The 23,569-nt window shown below is 43.5% G+C and overlaps 1 protein-coding gene across 5 annotated transcripts in view; it reads right to left on the bottom strand.

The window, feature by feature from the left end:
- The window catches only part of CDKL4 (cyclin dependent kinase like 4), a 50,698-nt gene that overhangs the window by 4,847 nt on the left and 22,282 nt on the right, over positions 1 to 23,569 (bottom strand). For 4 of the 5 annotated variants that reach the window (XM_048222807.2, XM_026479437.4, XM_048222806.2 and 1 more), the window contains exons 4-8: positions 16,194 to 16,266; positions 9,497 to 9,587; positions 8,368 to 8,565; positions 6,666 to 6,748; positions 4,629 to 4,685 (exon numbers count right to left, since the gene is read on the bottom strand). In XM_048222807.2, coding sequence (XP_048078764.2) covers positions 4,629 to 4,685; positions 6,666 to 6,748; positions 8,368 to 8,565; positions 9,497 to 9,587; positions 16,194 to 16,266 — 502 coding nt within the window. Of the gene's footprint in view, positions 1 to 4,628; positions 4,686 to 6,665; positions 6,749 to 8,367; positions 8,566 to 9,496; positions 9,588 to 16,193; positions 16,267 to 17,297; positions 17,466 to 23,569 lie in introns of all 5 variants that reach the window. The other variant, XM_026479398.4, reaches the window with a different exon arrangement.

Here is a 23,569-nt window from a genome sequence, read left to right as displayed (position 1 = left end):
AAAACAAGTCTAAAACCTGGATAATTGCTGTGTGTGTGTGTGTGTGTGGTGTGTGTGTGTGTGTGTGTGGTGTGTGTGTGTATATATATATGAATAACTAGAGGCAAAAAGGAAAAGGTAGCATCATGACCCTTTATATTAGAGGCTACTAGAAACTTCTAGCTTTGCCTCTGAGAGGGGAGGACTCTGGCCGCAGTGGGGTTGGTGGAGTCCCGTCACAAAGATTTTCTTCAAGAAGTCCTGATACTCTTTGGCCAGAGAATGGGGCTTTTCCCATGAAGAAAGACAGATTATGATCCATAAGGAATTAGAACAGCCGTAGAACTCCCAGGCACAGGAGACCTGAAATTTCTTGCCTTAGGACCATAATAGAGAAGTAAAACTTACCAACACAACAAACATAGTTTTGAGGCGTTTAGGTGTCCAGATAATTACGTTGACTGAGGCTGTCCCGCACTGGGCTGCCCTGTGGTGTCCATTCCTCCCTAATCCCAGCTGACCTCAGGTCTCTGAGATCCTTGCAAATGCCGCCACCCCCACCGTCTCACCTGCCCTTCAGAGCCGTGTCTGATTGGACCTTGTTTTAAGAAACAACCCTGCTCGGCATAATCAGCACAATCAGCTTCACCTGCCCCTCCCCAGCTGCCACCTGCTCCAAGCAGACCCCATCCCAGCCCCACGTTAATGATCCGCACCATAGTTAAGTCTATCTGCTACTGGGGGTCTGACTCCTCAAACCCTAACACTGACAGGACTGTAACCAGCACAGAAAGACTGATATTCAAAGATTCTGAATATAAACTGTGGTAGTCCATTTCTTCATCACTTCGTTCTGGCTTTTGCCTCCATCATGGCACTTAAGTGACTCCTGTTATTCATACCTATGACTTCCATATTCATAAATCCAATAGGTAGACCATGTTCTTATCCCCACAGTGTTAGACACTACTGGCCACATTCTCCTCCTTGAAACTCCCTTTGGCTTCTTGATGCTTCCCTTCCCTTCTTCTTACCTCGTGACCACCCCTTCTCAAAACAACCTGTGTTAGTTTACCCTCTTCTCCACAACGGGTGGGTGGAACTCCTCCAGGCTCAGTCCTAGGCTTTCCTTTCTCCTCTCTTTTCTAGCTGATCTCACGGATTCCTAAGGCTTCAATTATTAAGGTTTATCAGAGACTTCCACATGTATATTTCTGGTCCAGACCTCTCCTTTGAACTCCAGACCCACATACGCAGTGGCCTACTTAACAGTTCTGATTTGTCTCAAGGGCACTGTTACGGATTGACTTGTGTCCCCACCAAACTATGTTGAAGTCCTAACCCTCAGTACCTCATCATGTGACCTTATTTGGAAATAGGCTCTTTGCAGTTGTAAATGGTTAAGATGAGGTCATACTAGAACAGGGTGGACCCTAATCAAATGGGATGGTGTTCTTATAGGAGGAAAGACAATGCAAAGACAGATACATGGAAAACACCAGAAGACAGAGGCAGAAATTAGAGTTCTGTTGTCACAAGCTCAAGAATGTCTGGGGCTACCCGAAGCTGGTAGAGCCCAGGAAGGATCCACCCTAAAAGCTTCAGAGAGAGCATGGCCCTGTCAACACCTTGGTTTGAGACTTCTAGTCTCCAGAATCGTGAGGATAAATTTCTGTTGCTTGCAGTCACCCAGGCTGTGGTACTTTTGTGACAACAGCTCCAGGAAACTGGTACAGATATCTCGTGGTTGCCACCCTCCTCTATCCACTCCCCAGATCTGAATCATAACTAAGTCCTATCAGTTTTATTTCCAATCATATGTTGAATTCATTCACTTTCTTTAATGGGCTTTCAATCTGTTGAAATCTGGTCTACTAAATACCTATGGGCTTTTACTTTAAAGAACATTTTTAGATTCTAAGGAAACGCTGCTAATGCAGAGCTGTTCCATGGGGCCTGGGCTAGAACGATATCCCATTTTGTTAGTTTTAGGAGCAGTGAGATGAACTGGGTGTAGTTGAGGCTTCGGAGTTCCCGACTGCCTGGATTAATACCTTTCTATACAGCAAGAGGCTGATGAATTCTCAGAGGTGTTCCCTGAGCAGAGTGTTCCCACCTCAGGAAAGGTTTTTAAGATGAGGGACGAGAAATCGGAACTGCAAAGTACATGTCAGGATCCTTTCAGTGAAACTTCAGATTTCACAGAAAAGCCTTAAAAATATTTCCAAGAGCCTACAGACTTCTTCTTTGGCCATATTAAACTGATACAGTGATATGATGGCTATGAAAGCAACTGAGAAATAAATAATATGGTGTCTGTTGTCTCATTTAAAACCTAATGGAGAGACACAAAAGCTGCCGTAGATCGGCCACTGCATGCCTCCACTGGCTTTGGCACTGTCACTGGCTGGCATTTCACCCATTTGAGCAGTTGCCTGCACAGATAATGGCCTAGTCCCATGGGATGACTACCTGTTATGGTAGCTGGGTTTTATTTGTTATTAAAGATGTCTCAATTGCAATTAGTGAAAGAAAGCCTTCTTTTGGGGCACCTGGGTGGTTCAGTTGGTTAAGTGTCTGCCTTCGGCTCCCGTCATGATCCCAGGGTCCTGGGATCAAGCCCCACATTGGGCTCTCTGCTCAGCAGGGAGCCTACTTCTCCCTCTCCCTCTGCCTGCCGCTCTGCCTACTTGTGTGTGCTCTCTCTCTCTCTCTGTGTCAAATAAATAGATAAAATCTTAAAAAAAAAAAAAAAGAAAGCCTTCCTTCATCTAGCCTGGGGCAGGAGTCTAGGAGATAGGATGTGGCCCACGGAACAGCATAATCCTTGATGCACTTAGAGAATCCTTGGGTCCCAGGTCAGACATTACAGGTATAAATCAAATGGTTGAACGACAAAACTAGCTTCATCCAGAATTGGTCAGGCAAACAGGGTACTTCACCTTTGCAGCTGAGGACAGGCAGTTTGTCCTATACCTTGGAGTTTTTCTGCCCCGGAGCTGCCTTCTAGGAAGTTTTCTCTCTGGCTAGTTAGAGGAGTAACCAGCAGAAGACTTGGCCTTCACCTGAAAATGGGTTGGGTTTGTAGCCCTGGGCAGATACCCTCCCCGCAGGAGATCTTGCTAAATTGTAGGTGGGTCAGAGCAACCTGTTCAGAACAAGGTTGGGAAACTGAACTTCTAGGACAGGGCCTGCAGAGTGCTGGGTTAAGGCAGGTCAGAGCAGGGCGACAGAGAAGGCAGCTGAGGGCCAGTGAAGCACTGGTAAGGGCCGTCTGAGAGCACAGAGGTGTCAGGCTTTCTGGAGGACTCAGACTAAAGGAATCCAGCACCCTGGATAGCACCTTGGCAGTGACCACCACTAGCACAATGGGTAGTCTACACAACTGACTCTAGATCATCCAGGTGGCTCTGCCTTGAGATCAGATACTTCTGAGTTAGGCTGTGTGTCATAATCACCTAGGGGGATGTTTAAAGATACAAATTCTTAAAAAATTATTATTAAAAAAAAGAAGAAATAATTTGTTTTTGAATGGCTATAGTAATGTTTATAGAAACATGTTGAGATTGTAAACTAACTTCCAAACCATTTAACATTTTCCTATATGCTCATTGTGTTTATTCGACACATGTATACTTAAAATACACATATCAAATGTCTGTGAAAATAAAACCAAAGACAAGGAAAAAAAAAAAGATACAAATTCTAAGGTGCTGTACAGAGAGATTCTGCTTCTGTAACTCTGAGGATAGATACCGGGATGTATATTTTTAAAAAGCTCATTCTGATGAGTAGTCATTCTGATGAATAGTATGGAAACCACTGCTATAGATAGAACTTAATTGGTTGCTAAAGATAGATACCTTTACTGATATCTCCATCCGTATCCCACCAGGAGCTTTCAGTATCCACAGTGGATGTAAGAGTCACATCTTCTAGCATGGGTCAGTTGGTCAAGCATGAATGGCAGACTAGTCACAGGTGAAATTTCTTCTGCTTTTTATTAGAATTTGTCCTCTGTTTGACTATTTCTTTTGGGCCTAGTGGAAGAGCTATATCTGGTGTCTGCATGTCTCTGATTTTGCTTGGTGTACTAATTGTTTTAAAAAATGATTTTAAATTTTATTTAACCCAATGTATCTAAAACATTATCAGTCCAACATGTAATTAATATCCTAAAACTTCGTAGTGAAATATTTAATATTCTTTTTTGTAGTAATTTTCATAGGAATCTAGTACATCTTCCTTCTAATTAGCCATATTTCAAGTGTTCAATAGTAATATGTAGCTAGTGACTACCACCTTGGACAGTGCGGTTTAGACCTTCAAACAGTCATCCTCATCAATTTCTATAGACTGAATATACTGACTTAACAGTCAAATTTCCTAATAAATGCAAAAGAAGTAATGGTGTTCATCACAGCAAATGCTAATTATACTCTTCTGTCTTTGACTAGTTTTAATGGATATGTTAGAAAAATTACTGCTTCAACTACTGATGTTCCTTTAGCTATAATTATTTTACAGTTCCTTATTATTTTCAATGACTACTTGGCATTATTTGCCCTCACTGTCAATCCCTCCCGGAGTTACCAGCTTCAATTATTACAATTTGCAGTCAATAATGGTTATAATTGATTCGTAAGTACCTTCATGAAATTCAAAGACATGGGATGAGCATCTGAGAACTTTTCTTCAAGAGTTTCCTAGAAAACAAAATAAAGAATTTCAATGTTACATAACAACAAAGTTATGTTTATTTTGAATATTTTAGAAATAACACTTTGGAGAAAGACCTCCCCTAGTAGGTTAGATAATTCCTTTTAAGGACTTTTTTAAAGTCCTATTTTTATATAATTTTACACTATAGTATAAAGGTTTAAAAGACAAAAACTGGAATTATTTTCTTTCTTTTTTTTTTTCTTGACAGAGAGAGAGAGAGAGCACAAGCAGGGGGAGCAGCAAGCAGAGGGAGAAACAGGCTCCCCGCTGAGCAAGGAGCCCGATGCGGGACTCGATCCCAGGACCCTGGGATCATGACCTGAGCCGAAGGCAGACGCTTAACCGACTGAGCCACCAGGCGCCCCTACAACAGTACTTCAACACCTGTGCAGATTTACTTCTGGGACGCTGGGAGCATTAATGAACATGTGTCAGCTGCATGTATCTGAGCACTACGGAAAGCAAGAGAATGATAAACACAAAATTCAGAATAGTAGGGAAGGAAGAGCATGGGATCAAGGGAGGAGCACATAGGGAAGGGGGAGCTCCAAAGATAATGGTAATAGTCTCCTTTATGTTTTTTAGGGTTTTTTTTTTTTTTTTTTTTTTTTTAAGTAGGCTGCACACCCAGCATGGAGCCCAATGCAGGGCCTGAACTCACAACCCTGAGATCAAGACCTGAGCCAGGATAGAGTTAGATGCTCAACCAACCTAGCCACCCAGGTGCCCGGGTAATGGTCTCCTTTAACTAGGCAGCAGGTACTTGTGACTTTGTATTCCATGCTTTAAACTAAACTGTTATATAAATACTCATTTGTAATTCAAGCTCTAGTCTTGTTAATTCAATTTTAGCCTTTTGTTATATTTGTTAAAACCTTTAACAAATATAGGGGCTCCTGGGTGGTGTAGTTTTTAAGTGGCTGACTCTTCGTTTGGCTCAGGTCCTGATCTCAGGGTCGTGGGATCAAGCCCCGGGTTGGGGTCCGTGCTTGGTGTGGAAGTCTGCTAAAGTTTCTCTCTCCCTCTCTCTCTGCCCACCCCCACTCGCTCATTCATGCCCCCTCTCTCTCAAATAAATAAATCTTAAAAGCTTTAACAAATGTAAGAAAAGGAAATCTATTATAATATATCAAGGTATTACATAAAATACTGAATTTAAAATGAGCAAGGTGTCTAGAGATAGTTAGGATTGTTCGAACCTCAGATTGTTCCCATAGCCATAAATCATGATGTGGCCTTACAGACTTTTCCCATCCCTGCTCCACTCTTGTACCAACACACAGCTCAAATGTGGGCACACACCTCTTCTGACTGTCCTTTCATTCTGTAGGCAGAATTTAAACCACATGGAGCTCTAAAAATCATAGCCCACCCTTAGGTGACACAGACAGGAAATCAATGTCTATAGAGAGTAAGAGTGTCTAGTGGTCATTGACACATTCCCAAAGAAAGGCAAAGACCACAGAAAGAGCGCAGCAGGGATCAATGTGATTTGGAGTTTTGATTTGGATACAATGAGGATCATTTTGTAGAATGACTTTCCCCGTGAAAATATCTGTTGTGAAGAAATGGCTTTTATGGATGAGCTTTGTTTTACAAGCTGAAAAAAAATCAAGAATGCATGTTTTCAAAATAAAGAAGACTACAGTAAGCACTGTTTAACAGTAGATAATTATTTCAGGGAAAGGTACTGAGTGTTTTGACTAAAAGGATCAAGGCATTTATGTAAGGAACTAAATATACTTTCACTTCAAATTTAACATTAAGTTAATCTTTGATTAGACAGGGCAAGTAGACTCTTAAAGCATTCTCTTGGTTAATTTATGCTGTTTTATATAACTTCTTTGATCTGTGTCAAGTGTGCCTGAAGGAAAACAGGAGCCCAAAGTACAGATATTTTGAAAAATACCCCTTTAAAGAAAGCTGCAACATAACCACAAAACATCCGAGACCGAGCAGCTTACCATGTCTTCTGGCTCAGGAATACTGATGCCGTGGAAAAACTGATTACTTTTGAAGATAGATTGATGTCTTGGGATTAGTTTTCCTGGAAAATACAAACCACAAAACTCATGACAAATTTAATAAAAATAAAAGTGTTTAGAAGGTTAACTTCTGAGGTCCAGATATACAAGAAATACTGACCCTGATTATTCCTTCCAGATTTGGGAGGAGTGAGTCCCTGCAAAACCATGCCTCTCAGGGAAGGGCAGTCCTCCCATGCAACTCTCTTTGCCACATGTGGCTCAGTCTGCCACTCAGCCCCCCCCCCCCCCAAAGAGGAGGCAAGAAAACCGTGCTGAGGCTTTACAACATGATTTCAGAACTATCTTACAGTACTTGCTATTTTTAATGAGCAAAATGAGGCTCAGAAATTTAATAACTGTCTAAAGTCACACGGTCATTAAGAGACAGACACAGGATTCAAACTCAGGTCTGTCTCATGTCTGCTTCATGTAAATTTCCACAATCCTTTTTGAAAATAATCCAACAATATGTACTTAAGGTGTAGCCTGTGGTAATCCTCTACCCTACATTTTTCATACTGTAGAATTCTCCAGAAGAATGTGTTGGAACCAAACAGAGACCTGCCTCAGACCAAACAGCAGTGCTTCCGTCGTCCAGCAGCTGTGCTGCCAGGATAGGCAAGGGGCAGGAATTAATAAATACCCATTTGGTGTGTCAATGTATCGCTTTCCTTGCATCCCTGCTGCTTGGCATAAAGCTGCAGCCAACCTTCTGGGTTACGTCCTCTTCCAACTGCCACGGATGCTGACACAGGCTGTAAGCTTATGAGAGAGGCCCCTTGAGTCCCATTCTTCTCTGCATGTAACTGTTGTACGACTTCAGGCCAATCATGGAAGCTCCCTGAGCCTCAGTTTCCTCGTTTGTAACGTAGGCACAATTAAAAATGTTATAATGTCCTTAATGGGTTTTTCTTGAGACTGGAATTTGTAAATTCTTAAGTGTCATACAAAGGAGCAGAGTTGAAGAGTTGTAATGGAGACAGTTTAGTCTACGAAACCTAAAATATTTATCATCGGGCCCTTTATAGAAAAGTCTGCTGACCCCTGCTCTAGAGTGAAGGGAGGAAACCCCTCCTTTGCAGTGGGCAGAAATGACATTTGACCAAATACCTCTTAGAGTCCACACTGTGCAGATGACTCATATCCTTGTCCCTATCTTAGCCTGACATGGAAACTAAGTGGATAGTTTATTCCAAGGCTAATTGACTCGACTTGGAAAGGAACCGGAGAGCCCCTCACTGAGCAGAGTTATGGCGCCACATGGAGAAAATGGTTGGACTTTGGCGATAGCCCAGCACAAGTAACCAACCGAGTAGCACTTCGGAGAAGCAAGAAAGCTCTTGTTCGCGGGGCGCCTGGGTGGCTCAGTCATTAAGCGTCTGCCTTCAGCTCAAGGTGTGATCCCAGGACCCTGGGATCGAGCCCCACATCAGGCTCCCCACTGGGAGCCTGCTTCTTCCTCTCCCACTCCCCTGTTTGTGTTCCCTCTCTCGCTAGCTGTTTCTCTCTCTGTCAAATGAATAAATAAAATCTTAAAAAAAAAAAAAAAGAAAAAAAGAAAGCTCTTGTTCGTTATAGTGACGTCCTATCACCGTTAACAATTGAGCAACTCTGTAAGCCATAAAATGCCCCCTCCTACCCAGTGTTCTGATGATCAGATAAAGCTGGTCCACATCTGATTTTCCAGGCCAGAGTGGCTGGCCTGTCAGAAGCTCTGCAAAAACGCACCCGGTGGCCCACACGTCTACCGAAGAACCGTACTGCGTATCTCCCACAAGAAGTTCAGGAGCTCGGTACCACCGCGTAGCGACGTAATCGGTGTAGGCGTCTCCTGGAACTGCAAGTGCGGCAGTCAGATCAGGTGGGGCACACCCTTGTACCACGTGACCTATTCGGGGGGGGGGGTGCGGGGGGCAGGTCAGGCACTCAGGCAAGCTGCACTAACTCCGAGGCCGCCATGCTCCTAACTGTTGAGGCAGCCAGGCTCCAACTGCCCAAATACTTCCACTGTGCGCGCAGCTAGTCAGTTCAACTCCCACGGGTCCCCGGGCTGAGTTCACATCTGTATCATCCCACCCAAACTGGGGGGCAGGAAGGAGGATTTCTGTAGTGTAACCTCAAGTAGAAACCAATTTCCAAGGGCATGGCGAAGCCACCTGCGTCTGTCCCGTCAGGATACTGGGTGTGCACACACGCACTTGCAGCCAGTCGTTGCTAACGCCTGTTTCTGCCTGCCCTACAGTTCTAGATTCAGGCAGAAATAATGATTTGTCCCCCTTTCCCTTTGGTTCCCCCTGTCTGAGATGACTTCCTTTCTCTTAGCACTGTCTCTGAAGCTTCTCCTTAATTTTCCATTTATGCTTCTAGTCTTCCCAACCCCGTGGGGGTGTTCCCGACCTCTCGGGGGCACAGTCGTGTCTCCCTCCCTCGTCTGCACCCTCGCTTTGGAACTCCCCTGAGAACCATCTTGTATAATTGTCTTGTGTCTTTTTCTTCAGACTCTAAGTGCATGAAGAGCACAAATGCATCTTATGATTCTTTTCCTCTACGAGGCAAAGCACATAACTATGACCGCCGATAAACTGGAGTGCAGTGGAGCGGACTCGCAGTGCGCACGAAGGTCCTGGCTGAAAGGCAAAAGCGAACTTTTCCTCTTTGACTAATCACAACGTCACATGTAGCCCCCGTTCAATATCTAAAGCAAGTAAGAGTTTATATCATTTCATAATCATCTGAATTGGAGGAATAAGTGAAAAATTATTACTTACTCAGAATTCGTGCAAACCCAAAGTCACAGATCTTGATTATTCCTTGCTTAGTTATTAGAATATTTTCAGGTTTTACATCTCTGTGAATACACTGTAAGAGAATATTTGATTATTTCTCTGAGTCATCAAAATGACAAAGCATAATAAACATTAAGTATTAGTTTAGGTGATAAACACAGCTTATGAGATAAAAACAAATATGCTTTCCCTTCATTTTTCTAAAAGAAATTTAATTGGCAAATTTTCACTTGTAAATCCGATCACGCCAAAAGAAAAAAATATCAAAATGCTGCTATGTAAGTGAAGAAATTGAAATCATAATTGTTGGATAAGAAAACTTTTTTTTTTTTGAGAAGGCTGTGCCATACAATAATTTCTTCCACACTTTACTGGGCTCTACTTAAACTGCAAGAGGGAAAGCCCCAGATGAGATGAGAGTCAGTGTACCTCTGATAAGAACCGCCACCCAAGAATCCCAATTCAGGTTGAATAAGTATTGCAGATTTGAGAAATTGGAAAAACATTTGAACGATAACAAAAATAATTTGCTTAAAAACTGGCTTATAACCGGAGCGACCATAGTATTTGTTGCCCAAACTGGGGTGTGTGAAAGGAGCTCTGTTAGTAATTACGCCAGGACAACAGGCCCAAACCACAATGGTCCTGGGTAAGCTGGGAGGTATGGTCACCGACTTCTCCAGAGACCCTGAAGCCTTCAGCATCAGGGGACGAGGACCTCTGCCAGCTGCTCAGCAGTGAGCTAACCCGGGAGGATTAGCAGCTCTCCTGAGAGATGACCACACAGCGCTGTCTGCCGGGGTCCCTCCTGGGAGAGCAGGACGCCACCGTGAGGCGTTGTCCCCTCACAAAGGCTCCTGTTATGCCTGTGTAGGCAGAGACCCTACAGTTTGCTGCATCACCGTCATGGCCCTGAATGGGGCATGTGCTCCTGGACGTGCGAGGGCCACTCGGGGGTAAGGAGGAAGGGAGGCTGCGTGAGCCTCACTCCTCATTCTTCCAGAAATGGCTGCTCCCTGGTGTGGAGGCCCTCCAAGAACACAACTCCGGCCCTGTTCTTCAGAACTTTCTCTCTCCAGTCCTTCCTCCCAGACAACAGATAGAACTGACGCTCTTCTTCATGACGTTGCTCGGCCGTCGTCTAGAGCTCCGTCCTTTTCCGAGTACTTGCACGTGAATGACTTCATTCCTGCCACAACCCTGTGACTGCAGGTGGCCCCTGACAGGGTCTCTGGATTGAGGGTCACAGTAATCCGCTCCTTTTGCCTCACTCCTCTGCTGTGCTGTCAGTCCCTTTATATAGCACTGCCACGTTATCAATTCTGAAATAATTTTTCTTTGCGATCTGGGAAGAGAAAAGGCTGAGTCCCAAATTCATTTTAGGTCACAAAAATGGCAGTTGTAGTAGAAGCTTGTTCCCAGTTAGTCTCCATTATTGTCAACTGTCTCACAATTTGTATGACCAACAGAAGAAAGTTCTAGGCCTCTTTAAAGTCCTAAGGCCTTAGATATTAATTTTGAAAAAATACAATACAAAATAATTTTGAAAAAATTTTGAAAAAACCAACATAGTTTGAGGTCCTACCTTTTAAGCAACACATTTATGAGACCTGGATTAACACTCTGAGTCCTATTCACAGTAGTTGGTGATTTACCAGGAATAGGTCATGTCCCTCAAAAGAGTTCACATCAAATTCTAAAATTTCTGGACTACGTGTGGCATTATCAAGCAAATGGACTTAACGCTGACACTTGACTTTCGGCCTACTTAGATAGGGTCTAATGCAAATCCATGTGTCATCTTTAGCAGTTTATTTTCCAACCAAAAAAATACAAAGGCAAATGAAGTATTGATGTGTGCCAAAGAAACAGAAAAATTACTGGTGTAGGTGCAGGTAAGAGAAGCTACTAGTAAAGAGGAAGAGGATATTGAAGAAAGAAAAAGAGAGTCAAGATGCCTGGAACAGGGGCACCTGGGTGGCACAGCGGTTAAGCATCTGCCTTCGGCTCAGGGCGTGGTCCCAGCATTATGGGATCGAGCCCCACATCAGGCTCCTCCACTATGAGCCTGCTTCTTCCTCCCACTTCCTCCCACTTCCCCCACTCCCCCTGCTTATGTTCCCTTTCTCGCTGGCTGTCTCTATCTCTGTCAAATAAATAAATAAAAAATCTTAAAAAAAAAAAAAAAGATGCCTGGAACAGTAGGAAGTCAAGCATGGAGAACGGAAGCCGCTTAGTCATACGGTGTTTACTTTCCCTGCTGCAAAGCCACACTCAGTGCAAACTCAGTGACTCTTGCAATCAGCTCGCTTTCCACCAAAGAACGAGAAACCTGCAAGTCGGTGTTAACAGAAGCTGGGTTTTTTTTTTTTTCAATAACTTAGGTTGCATACACAGCTTTTAGAAAATATTGTTCAAGTTCGGTTATTGTGGCTAATGTGTAATCTCGTTTTTACTGGCTCACAAGTCAACAAGAAGGGGTATCCGTGACCCTCAACGTTAAGAAACTCCAGAACTTTCACAAATTGCTTCTTGTACAACTTGATCAAATAATAGTTTTCTTTCTTTCTTTTTTAAGATTTTATTTTTCAAGTAATCTTTACACCCAGTGTGGGGCTCGAACTCACGACCCCAAGATCAGGAGCCTCACGCTCCACCGACTGAGCCAGCCAGGCGCCCCTAAATGATAGTTTTCTATTATCTGAGAAGGTTGTCCTCTTTGAGCTTTAGAGATGGATACTGATACAGCAGTGAGGAGAAGGACCTCCTTCTACCCAACCAGAACATTAATGTTAACGAGATGATGATGGATGCTGCAGCCTGATAGCCACTGTAGTTTTGTCATTTTGAGATGAAGTTCTTTTTGTCTACTGTATCAGCTATATATGATTCCAGGAGTTCATAACGATACTACATGGGTCACTTCAGTTAACGCATTCTAGCAATACTGGAGCGTAAGGAAGAACAAAAGGAGTAGGTACTTTCTTAAGTCCAGGGCTTCTCAAAATTTAATGTGCACACGAATCTCCTGGAGATCTTGTTAAAATGCAGATTCTGATTCAGTAGATCTAGGATGGGCCTGAGAGTCTGCATTTCTAATGAGCTCCCAGGTGATCTCTATAACAAGGCCTCAATCCCTTATTACTTTAACCCTCCTTGTCTTGGTTAGGGTCACCACTCTGGAGATAATAAGGTAGTCGTGGTCGCCATAGGTTGAAAGCTGTGAATTTTCAGCAACACCATTGGGTCAGATTGCCTTTTCTAGTCTTTGAGAGTGTCACGAGGGTTCCTTTAAAAATAAGGAGAGGATAAAGGTTTTAGATGTGGTATTGTCACAGCTTATGTATGACCTAAAGTTTTCCCTTTGCATGCGTTTTAGTAATAGATAAAAAGATACACAAAGGCGTACCATAGCATAAGAAACGGAGATAACCAGAGTTCAGAAATAATTCCCATGTTGGAGGAGGGAAGTTTGTCTGAAAAATTATCCATTTTTAATAGAGGTCATGGATTATCAGTTGGAGGTTTTAAAACTTAAGATACAGAATGTGTTGTTCCGAGCAGAGAAATGATGGCAGTTGCATTGAGCTATAATAATATTTGGGTCTGGTAATAGTAAGTTACAATCAGGTAGGTAAGTTGATTGACTCATTCATTCATTCATTCATTCATTCATTCATTCATCCAGTTATTCAATTGAGCGAGCACCTTTTATCTAAAAAGATCCATGCTAGGCGTTGAAGAGATACAAAAATAAATCAGCCCAGACATTGCATTCAAGTTTATAACCTGGTACACAGGAAAATGTCTGACTATACAGAGATAAAGGACAAATACTTATAGTAAACAGAATTTTCAAAAAATCCTTTTAATTACCCACAAGACTCCTACAAGAACCTTAGGTAAACTTTAATACATCTGATAGCATGGTGGAAAGCAACAGAGATGTAGTTTTATTTACTTTTTAATTTTTAAATTTTTTTAAAGATTGTATTTATTTATTTGAGAGAGAGAGTGAGAGAGCACATTCAGGGGGAGCAGCAGAGGGAGAGGGAGAAGCAGGCTTTCTGCTGAGCAGGGATCCCGATGGGGGGGCTCAATCCAGGTCCCCAGGATGGTGACCTGAGCCAAAGACAGGCTTAACCAACTGAGCCATCCAGGTGCCCTGAGATGCGGTTTTAATTCACCATCATCTTTAGTAAGTATTTGAAAGCATTTGCGTTATAAAAACCAGGCTTATGTATCTTGTGAACAAAATTTCTCTATACCTTATTTTTTATTTTTATTTTTTTTTAAGTAGGCTCCATGCCTGGCATGGAGCCCAAAGAAGGGCTTAAACTCACGACCCTGAGATCAAGATGTGAACTGAAGACCAAAAGCCGGATGCTTAACCAACTGAGCCGCCCAGGTGCCCCAACTCAATACTTTACTAATAGAAAATAAAAACTTTTTATTGATCCTAACAAACTCTTCATTGACTTTCTTAAAACTAAAGGAAGCTTCCTCTAAGTATTTGTTTCCACGATTTTGCATTCTTTTCCAGCAATCCTAGACTATGATAGACATTCTGCTGACACCAAAATTGACCATATGGTAGTCTGTATCCTTGCCCAGGCACTGCCTCTGTCTAGGCACCATCTCAAAAGGTCTAGAGTTATTTTTTTTTTAAAAGCTATCATTATAGCAAAAGTCCCCAGAAGCCAACTTCAAGAAGCTCCCACTGGCCCAACGTGGGACAACTGAACATCAGAGAGAATGATGACTGCAAAGGATTGAAACACATCAAATATATAAGATCCATGAGTTTGTAATGATGCTTACATTCCCCTAAAACCTTCATTGTTCACTCTTAGAGGTTGCTAAGATACCAACTTATCACTCTGAGTATTGACAAATAAAGGAAGTAATCACATCTTTATCTTACTGTGTTTTACAGTAACCAGAGTCTGCGAGGGTAGGTTCTTTTCCACAGAATTCAAATTAATAAATGCAGAAGAAATAACAGAATTTGAAAATCACCATCTTTTAAGCCTAATGAAATATTAGATATGGGCAATCATCATCAATGGATGCTAAAGCCATCAAGTAAAAAGGTTGACCAGGGATCCCTCCTACATTGTTGGTGGGAATGCAAGTTGGTACAGCCACTCTGGAAAACAGTGTGGAGGTCCCTTAGAAAGTCAAAAATTGAGCTACCCTATGACCCAGCCATTGCACTACTCAGTGTTTACCCCAAAGATACAGACGTAGTGAAGAGAAGGGCCATATGCACTCCAATGTTCATAGCAGCATTGTCCACAATAGCTAAATCGTGGAAGGAGCCGAGATGCCCTGCAACAGATGACTGGATTAAGAAGTTGTGGTCCATATATACAATGGAATATTACTCAGCTATCAGAAAGAACGAATTCTCAACATTTGCTGCAACATGGACGGCACTGGAGGAGATAATGCTAAGTGAAATAAGTCAAGCAGAGAAAGACAATTATCATATGGTTTCTCTCATCTATGGAACATAAGAACTAGGATGATCGGTAGGGGAAGAAAGGGATAAAGAAAGGGGGGTAATCAGAAGGGGGAATGAAACATGAGAGACTATGGATATGAGAAACAAACTGAGGGCTTCTGAGGGGAGGGGGGTGGGGGAATGGGATAGACTGGTGATGGGTAGTAAGGAGGGCGTGTATTGCATGGTGCACTGGGTGTTATACGCAACTAATGAATCATCGAACTTTACATTGGAAACCGGGGATGTACTGTATGGTGACTAACATAATATAATAAAAAATCATTAAAAAAAAAAAAGTAAAAAGGTTGACCAGGAAATTCGTAGTGGAGAGGATCAAACTAAAATCAAACTCCTGAACCCACTAATCTATTTCAAGACGATCCAAAGTGGGACAAGCTGACATATGCCTCATGATGTTGATGCAAGAAGACGTGTACAGCATTACATATGAAATATTCTTGTCTGAAAAACTGAACCTGAAATGATCGAGTCTCTAGACACAAATACCAGTTTACTGGAAATACAGGTGAAAGAACAAGTTAAATGACACACAGGAAGCAACAGCCACAATGATTTCTAGAACACGGTAGCATTCAAAGTGTGTTTCTTGGACCAGCAGCTTCAGTATTAACCGGGCAAATGTTAGAAATGCAAACTCTTGGGGCCCTACTCCGGGCCCATGGAATCAGAAACTCTGAGGGTGGGCCCAGCAAACTGTATCTTAGTAAGACCTCCAGGGGATTGATGCGTGCTCAAGTTTGAGAACTATGGGTCTAAAAAAGTAATGCTAAATATATATTTTTTTAAAGAATAGAGGAAGGGGGCCTCTTAGAGAATAAAAGACTCAAAAAAAATGTAAAAACAAAGTCAAACCAAGTGCCATGGGGAGTTACACCACTGCTATCTTGCAAACATACTTAACCCAGTTTAAAAATGATCACAGGAATCCCCAATAGGATGGCAAATAGAACATTAAGTTTACATAAGCTTTTAATTCATAAGGGATTAGTAATTTGGTTTTCATGGAAATTGGGGGAAAAAGCCATGGATTGCGTTTCCCATATTCTGTGACTTTCTTTCTTTCCCTCCATCTTTAGCTCTTTAAGGCAATTCCTGAGCGATTTAGAAGAAAAGAAGAAATTAACAAACATATTGGAAAAGGTTACTTACGTTATGTTTATGACAGAAATTAAGAGCTTGAAGTGTTTGCCATAATACACTTTTGATCACTCCATCAGCAACTCTGGGGGAAAGAAAATTAAAAAGGAAATGAAAACTCCTACAATGGGGAGTCAGGAGCGGGAGCGGGGAACAGAAATGGAGTGGGTGTGGCTTGCCGTGGCCAACAAACATGGTGCCAAGGGTGTGCTGGAGATATTTCTTTGAATGTGTTCATGAAAATTGCTTTACCGTGTTTTCATTATAGATACATAATTTTCTCTTGTAATTTGAAAATTTTAGATCTGTAGAAATGATATATGCTTATCACAAAAATCCAAACAGTATCGCGAAAGTAAAGGAATAGAAAGTGCTGACTCAAAACTCGCCTCCCCAAACTAATTGCTGTAACGTACAGTGGCTTTCTCTTCGGGCACCTCTGTTTGTCTCCCTCTCTCTCTCTGCATTTACTTTTTTCCCTCTGCATTTACTTTTTAACTTTAATTTTTTTTAGAGGGGGTGGAGAGAGGGGGTAGGGGAGAGGAGGGACAGAGGGAGAGAATCTTAAGCAGGCTCCATGCCCAACGCAGAGCCCGACGTGGGGCTCGCTCTCATGACCCTGAGATCATGACCTCAGCTGAAATCAAGAGTCGGATGTTTAACAAACTGAGCTGTCCAGATGCCCCTTTAATTTTAAATAAATGCATTCATATGGCTTAAAATTTAAAGAGTATAAAAGTATATCCATGAAGAACTCTCTCTCACACCTGGCTACTCACACATTTCATTCGCTGCAACGTCCCCCTCCTCTTTCAGGAAGCTTATATGCATAGAGGTACAAATACTAATGCATTTACATCTATTTCGTGGTCTCATTATATGGATATGTTACAATTTACTTAGTTCCCATTGGTGAGCAATTAGGTTGACTCAATTTTATTCCTAGAAACAACATTTCAGTGAATATCTGCCATCATCCGTCTTACTGCAGTTGTGCAATTATCTTTTTCAGGCAAGTTCTAGAAGTGGGATTTCTAGGACGGATGGTAGGCACATGTTGCATTTTGATCCTGCAGATATGACCTAAAACCTGATTTTGCAGGAAGAAAGGCATACTTGCAAATTGACTTCAGCGGTTCGGTGGTAAACACGCTTGAGTACGTGCTGAAGTTGTGTAACGGTTTCTCACACCTGGTGAGCAGGCAGGTACGCAGCCAGGGGAGGCCAGGGAGAGCACACGTCCCATGAGAATGAGCGCCTGGTGCTTCTTGTCCCTGCAGGACCCTGGAAATATTGGAAGGCATTTTCCATTGTGGAATTGGGGATCTGGGTGACTCACATTCTGTCTGGGAGTCGTCTACCTGGTGTAACCATCTTTATAAATTATAGCAATTACATTCCCTTTAACTTTCTGTTGATGTCCTCCCATGGCTCACATCACTGTCCCACTGATGGCGCCTTCAGCTGCATCGTGCCCACCGACCTGTTCGGGTCCCTAGCTCCGCATTGTCTTGCCAACATCCGGTTTTGCCAATGTTATGTTTGCCAAACTGTGGTTAAAATAAAAAGACAACTCATCTTGGTTTTCCCTGGCCTTTCATTAACTATTAGAGACTTTGGTTTTCATATGATTATTGGACATTATGTGTCTTCTTTTGAGTATTTCCTGTTCATGGCCTTTATGTCTTTTTTGACTGGCCTGTTTACCCTTTTTAAAATGGATTCATGACGACTCAATAGATACCGGAGTCTGCGTATGTGCTGCAAATATTTTTATCCACGTGTTGTTTTCAACCCTGTTTGTGGGGATGGGGTGGCTGTTTGCATAGTTTCGAAAATCTGAAATGCAAGATGTCTTTTGCTAAGTGTCTACTGTAAGAATTTTTTAATTAAAAAATGTAAAATAATCCAATATTCCAAACATACCCATCACTTGGCCTTCATGTTTTATCAGACTTGGAAATTTAAACCCCATGTTTAGATCACTTTTTAAAAACTAAACTCATCCTGCGGGTGTCGCTGGTCTTACAGAGGAGTGGGACGGCCTACATGGGACTCAGGCACTGAACCAGCTACAAGACCTCACCGGGCAAAGCTGTGGCTCCCGCTGAGAAACAGCAACAAGTGCGTGGAGGTATTTTTCTCAGGGCAGTTTTCTGACTTCAGGTCACAATTATGGTGGCACATTCTTGATATCCATGATCTGGTGGCGGCCCTTTGACTTCCGCTCTTCTAATTATTAAGTATTATTAATATAGTGAAAGCCCCGAATTCTCAGTATTAAATCCCTTTCAGCTAGAAGTGTCTAGAGCCATTTCTATTTCCTACACTGAATTCCTTTTTTTTTAAAGGTTGTTTGTTTTAATTTTACTTATTCATTTGACAGAGAAAGAGAGAGAGAGAGCATGAGCATGGGGAGCAGCAGGCATAGGGAGAAGCGGGCTCCCCACTGAGCAGGGAGCCTGACATGGAACTCGATCCCAGGATTCCAGGATCATGACCCGAGCTGAAGGCAGACACTCAACCGAGTGAGCCACCCAGGTGTCCCCTACACTGAATTCTGATGTAACCTGACCTTTCTCCCCTCTTTGCCTAGAGCCATGCTGGAGACAAGTCGCTTGCATGGTTTTTTTTAAAGATTTTATTTATTTATTTGACAGAGATAGAGACAGCCAGCAAGAGAGGGAACACAAGCAGGGGGAGTTGGGAGAGGAAGCAGCAGGCTCATAGCGGAGGAGCCTGATGTGGGGCTCCATCCCATAATGCCGGGATCACGCCCTGAGCCGAAGGCAGACGCTTAACCGCTGTGCCACGCGGGCGCCCCTTGAATGTTTTTATAAGAGAAAGAATAGTACAGCCATTTGAGCCCTATGAGGCAGGGTTCAAATCCCAGAGATGCTGCTTCCAAGTTTTAGAACCCTGGGCAAGTTATTTGTGCCTGCAGTTTTCCTCATGTGTAAAAATGGAACAATGCTGCATAAGTTTATTGAGAAGACTATCTCCTGAGAGTCTGGGTTTTCATATCTCCATAGGTTTATGAAATGAGGGTCTGAGATCAGGTGAGGCCAGTGGAGGGGACTGAGACCCTGTAGAAAGACAAGAAGAGCCCCAAGAGAACAGCAAGAGGCCCTGAGGTGAGAAAGAACAGGGAGTGTGGGAGAAGCAATTAGGAGGCCACTGTGGCCAAAGCATGAGTGAAGTTGGTGAGGCTGGCCGGGGCCAAACCACGGAGGGCCTTATAGATCTGGGGAAGTAGTTTGGATTTTCTGTAAGTCTTAAGGAAAGTCATTGAAAGGACTCAAGTAGACAAGTGGCATAATATGGAGAGTGGAGCGGGCAGAGTGGAGACAGGAAGGTTGATGAGGCCATAGATTTAATAATGCAGGTGAGATGTGGTGATGTCGATTAGAGTGGTGGTGGTGGAAGGAAGGGAAATGGATTTCAGTCCTTGGAGGGCCTGGCAAGAGAAACACGCAGCCCGAGTCACATAAACATGGAATGCTGGGCGGGATCTAAGCACTCAGGGACGCAGGGACGCACTCCTGGAATTGGGAAACAAGATAGGGGCGAGGGTTCGGAGACCGGTGGAACCGAGTGTTAATAACATGGATTCAGGCACGAACGAACACCGTAGTGAAGTCCTGAGCTCTGGCTGTGGAAGAGGAGCGCTTGTGTTGTGGCATCTCCCAGGACGTGTCACGGCTCTGCTCTAAACAGAACAGCTCCGATTTCGAGAAGCCAGTCTCCATCACAGGCAACACAACAGACGTACAAAATACCAGCTACGAACAAATGCCACCGGTCTTACAGAGAGAAGATAGTTATCGAAGAGAAGACAGATTCGCGCAGGGCTCATTCCAGAAAGAGGATTGCAACATGCTTCAGCCACAGGCAGCATGTTTCAAAGGGTTTTGAGGTGAAATACAACCTTCAGAAGAAGTCAGCTGACACTGGTGTTTGAATAGCGTATGCTGGGTAAGGGCAGAAACAAATACTGCAAGAAGAGTGAAGGCCGGAGAGCAGGAACGAGACATCCTAGGTCAAGACTGCAGAAGGGTGTCGCGAGGGGGGACTTCTGACTGGGTGCCCGGGCACTGCGCTCTCTCCGTCGCTCAGGGGGATCCTGACAGCAGGACTCATCGGCTTTGCTTGAATTCCTCATGTAACTTAGCAGGGGCCAACCTGAGCTCATGGTTAGTACCCGAGACGAAATAAGTCCTCGGTAAACCCTTGGCTGTCTGAGACTACAAGCCAACCTTGACTTGGTCTGCCAGCCCCTTCACGCTGCTGCTTGGGTTGGCCTCCTCCCCTTCTGTCTCTTCCCAGCCCCATTGGTTTCGGCCATTCTCTGAGCATGCCCAGCTTGTTTAGCCTCCAGACCTGTGTGTTTATTGTTCATTCTCCGCCCCTCCTGAGGTGTTCTCCGACCCCTCCCTGTGCTTTCTTTCAATTTAAGGCCTTCATCTCGTTCACGTGTAGTCTGGGGCCTAGGATGGTACCTGCTGTCTAGTAGGTACTTAACTCAGCTTGTCTCTCCGGCACGCTCAGAAATTTCATAAACTAGCACCCTGTCATAAATCCCTTTCTGCTTAAACCAGTGAATTCTGGTGTTGAATCCTGACCGGTTCAGAATACGATACCAGCAGCGGATGTGGGCCGGAAACTAAGGCCTTGGGAATTGGGGATTGGCTATCCGATTTAATCGGGTCTAAAGGCAGGAGAACCTGGTACCATTAGAGAATGGACTAGCTGGCAGAGGGGCGCCCAGAGCGGATACAGTGGTTAAGTCATCCTCTGCGGTCACCTGGGATAAAATGCCTGTTCAAGGCAAGCCTTCAGCGGACTGGATGCGACGGAACAATGCGGGAGACGATAATACAAGAAAAGTGGGGCGGGTTGGCTCTTTCTAACTTCATGAGAAACTTTGATAAAGGACGGGGTTAGGGCCTTAATATCTTTGCTCAAGGCACAGTTAGGAAACCAGGAGTTTCAGTGCTTGCCCTAAAAAAAAACCCCTTATGACTTGTATCTATGGGACTCACTTCATGGAGCTATAGGGATTACATGAAACGACTGAAGAAGCAAACACGGAGAATAATCCTGCAGGGTGAGGACAATGTCGATTTAACTTCCGTGAGGTTAATTAATTTCTCAGTTAATTAACTGAGAAAGAGCTCCCTATACTTCAAGAACTGAAATGCGACACGCGGGAGTATTCTAGAACTAAGAGCACCCCAGCTTCCCACCAAACATCCCGTCGCAGGCAAACCAAACCCCCAACTCGTATATGAGGCTGGTTTTGCCGTGACGAGAACCCTCTCGTGGTCTCACTTGAGGTAGCTGTGCTGCGTGGGGATTTTTCTCAGACCTGGAGAGGTCTCCAAATGTTAACTAAAGTCAGAGTTCAGCATGTCCCAGGGGGCCTGTTACAAAGTCCAGCAGAAGCAAAGGTTACACAGCAAAAAGAACTATAAGAGGCTGCTAATTTACAGTGGGGAATGCCTGTGTGCATGGATTTCATTGAGGTAGGACCAGAGAGGAAGAATCAGAGCTTTGGATCGGGTGCTTGTAACAATACGGGCACACTGACGAGAGATTCCAGTTTCACCAGACGACCTGGAGCAGCTAGGAATGAGTCTAGCTGATTGCTAAATTGGTTGATTGAAACCTGGCTGAAGGGTTGCCTATGGCAATTGAAGTTGAATGCCAGAAATTCATTACTAAAATGAGGGGGAGGAGATCCAAAGATCTGAGGCGATAGGAGTGCTGGAGAGGATTTTTCATACGCAACATGCTCATCTCCCTCCCAACTGGGCCTCCTCAAAGTCTTTAATGGCAGCGCCAAGCTCTGCTCTTCTCCAAGTGCGTAGTATGGCTTTCAGTCTTCTATTCTGGTAAAGCAGCAGCATACCAGCCACTTCTGCTGGGCTTTTTCTACCCCAGTAGTTTTCATTCCTTGGACCAGAGCCAGCGGGCTCTTTCTCCATCTGTGCGGTATCTGCTTCAACTCTCCAGTTAGGAAATGGGGAAATAATCTCAAGGATGGATTTGTGGACCTACCAGGACTGCTGTGAGATGGATTTGAGTCAAGATTCCATTGACCACCAGACTTAATGCTTCCTGCCCCCCATTTCTCCCAAGCTGAACACAGTGGCTTTCAAGGTCACTGGTAACTGGTTTTACCTCAGAGACTTGTCCATTAATTCCTGAAAGAGAGGGTATTTCTCTTTTCCCAGCATACAACCGTCCTGATAAAATGGCTCCAGACTACTATGGGGCAGGCTGAGAGGGAGAAGTACAGATGTGTGATGTTATTGCAGGGCCATTCCGCAAGGACATCCTCAAGGATCCCTTTAGTCACAAGGCCCTGGTTTTGTGAACTGGGTATTGTGGTGACTCAAGTCAAGCCTCTAGTCACCAGTTTTTATAGAAAAATAGAACCTTAGTGATCTGCCCATCTATTTTGGTTCCAGAGAACCTATGGTCAATGAAACCATTTTGATCATTTCTATGACTCCGTGGCCTGTTACAGCAATTCTGGAAATGAAGAACTACTACTTGGCCTCTGCTGTCCAGGGATCCCGTCATCCCCACTGAAGTCATGAAGCCATTTCAAAGAAAGGATCTCCCCACTTCATTATCTGGCACATGACGCTTGTGCAACCCTCACTAATGTGTTTCTTGGTACTCATGATTCACGGCCATCTTTCCACCAAACCACACCCTGTCTTATGGGAAATTTTCTATGAACAGTTAACTGAGAGAGAAAGTCAAAACTTTTATATGTCAATTATACCTCAATAAAGCTACAATTAAAAAGGAAAGAAATTGAAGCCTGACTTATGGATGTGCTCAGTGTGCTCCCATCAGCCGGAAGTGGAGTGGGCAGCTGTAGTTTTGTAAACCCATTAGTACTTTTATAACACTGTACTCGCTTATAACTGTTCCTTTGTATTTCTGATCCCTCATTCGATCTTAAGCTTCTTGAAGGCAGGATTATTCCATTATACATAGTGCAATGGGAAGGAAAATCCTTCCGCTGCAATGGGAGGCAGTTTCTATCACATTCCAATTAACTTACTCATTGTACTTATGGTAGAAGACAGAAGGGTCTTAGAGAATGGGAATAGATTATTTGAAGTTTAATCAGGTGGTGCTAGTGTCGGCGCCTGCACATACATGTAGTTTCTTCACTTGAGCAAATCCAACACCCGTCTCAGTGCTCAGTACTCAGTACACAGCTATTGATCTAAGAAGTGCTTTTTTCTCTGTCCAAAAAGTAGAGGACACCAAGGGTCTCATCTGGCAGAGGAAGCAGTACACTTTCACCATCTTAGTGTTAAATCAGCTCTTCTTAATGGTATAAGTTAGTCCTTGGGTCTCTTGAT

The sequence above is a fragment of the Ursus arctos genome, unplaced genomic scaffold (assembly GCF_023065955.2).
Source record: "Ursus arctos isolate Adak ecotype North America unplaced genomic scaffold, UrsArc2.0 scaffold_8, whole genome shotgun sequence".
In the NCBI taxonomy this organism is placed as follows: Eukaryota; Metazoa; Chordata; class Mammalia; order Carnivora; family Ursidae; genus Ursus; species Ursus arctos.
The sequence above is the reverse complement of the archived record's forward strand: the minus strand, read 5'-3'. Positions and strand labels throughout refer to the sequence as shown.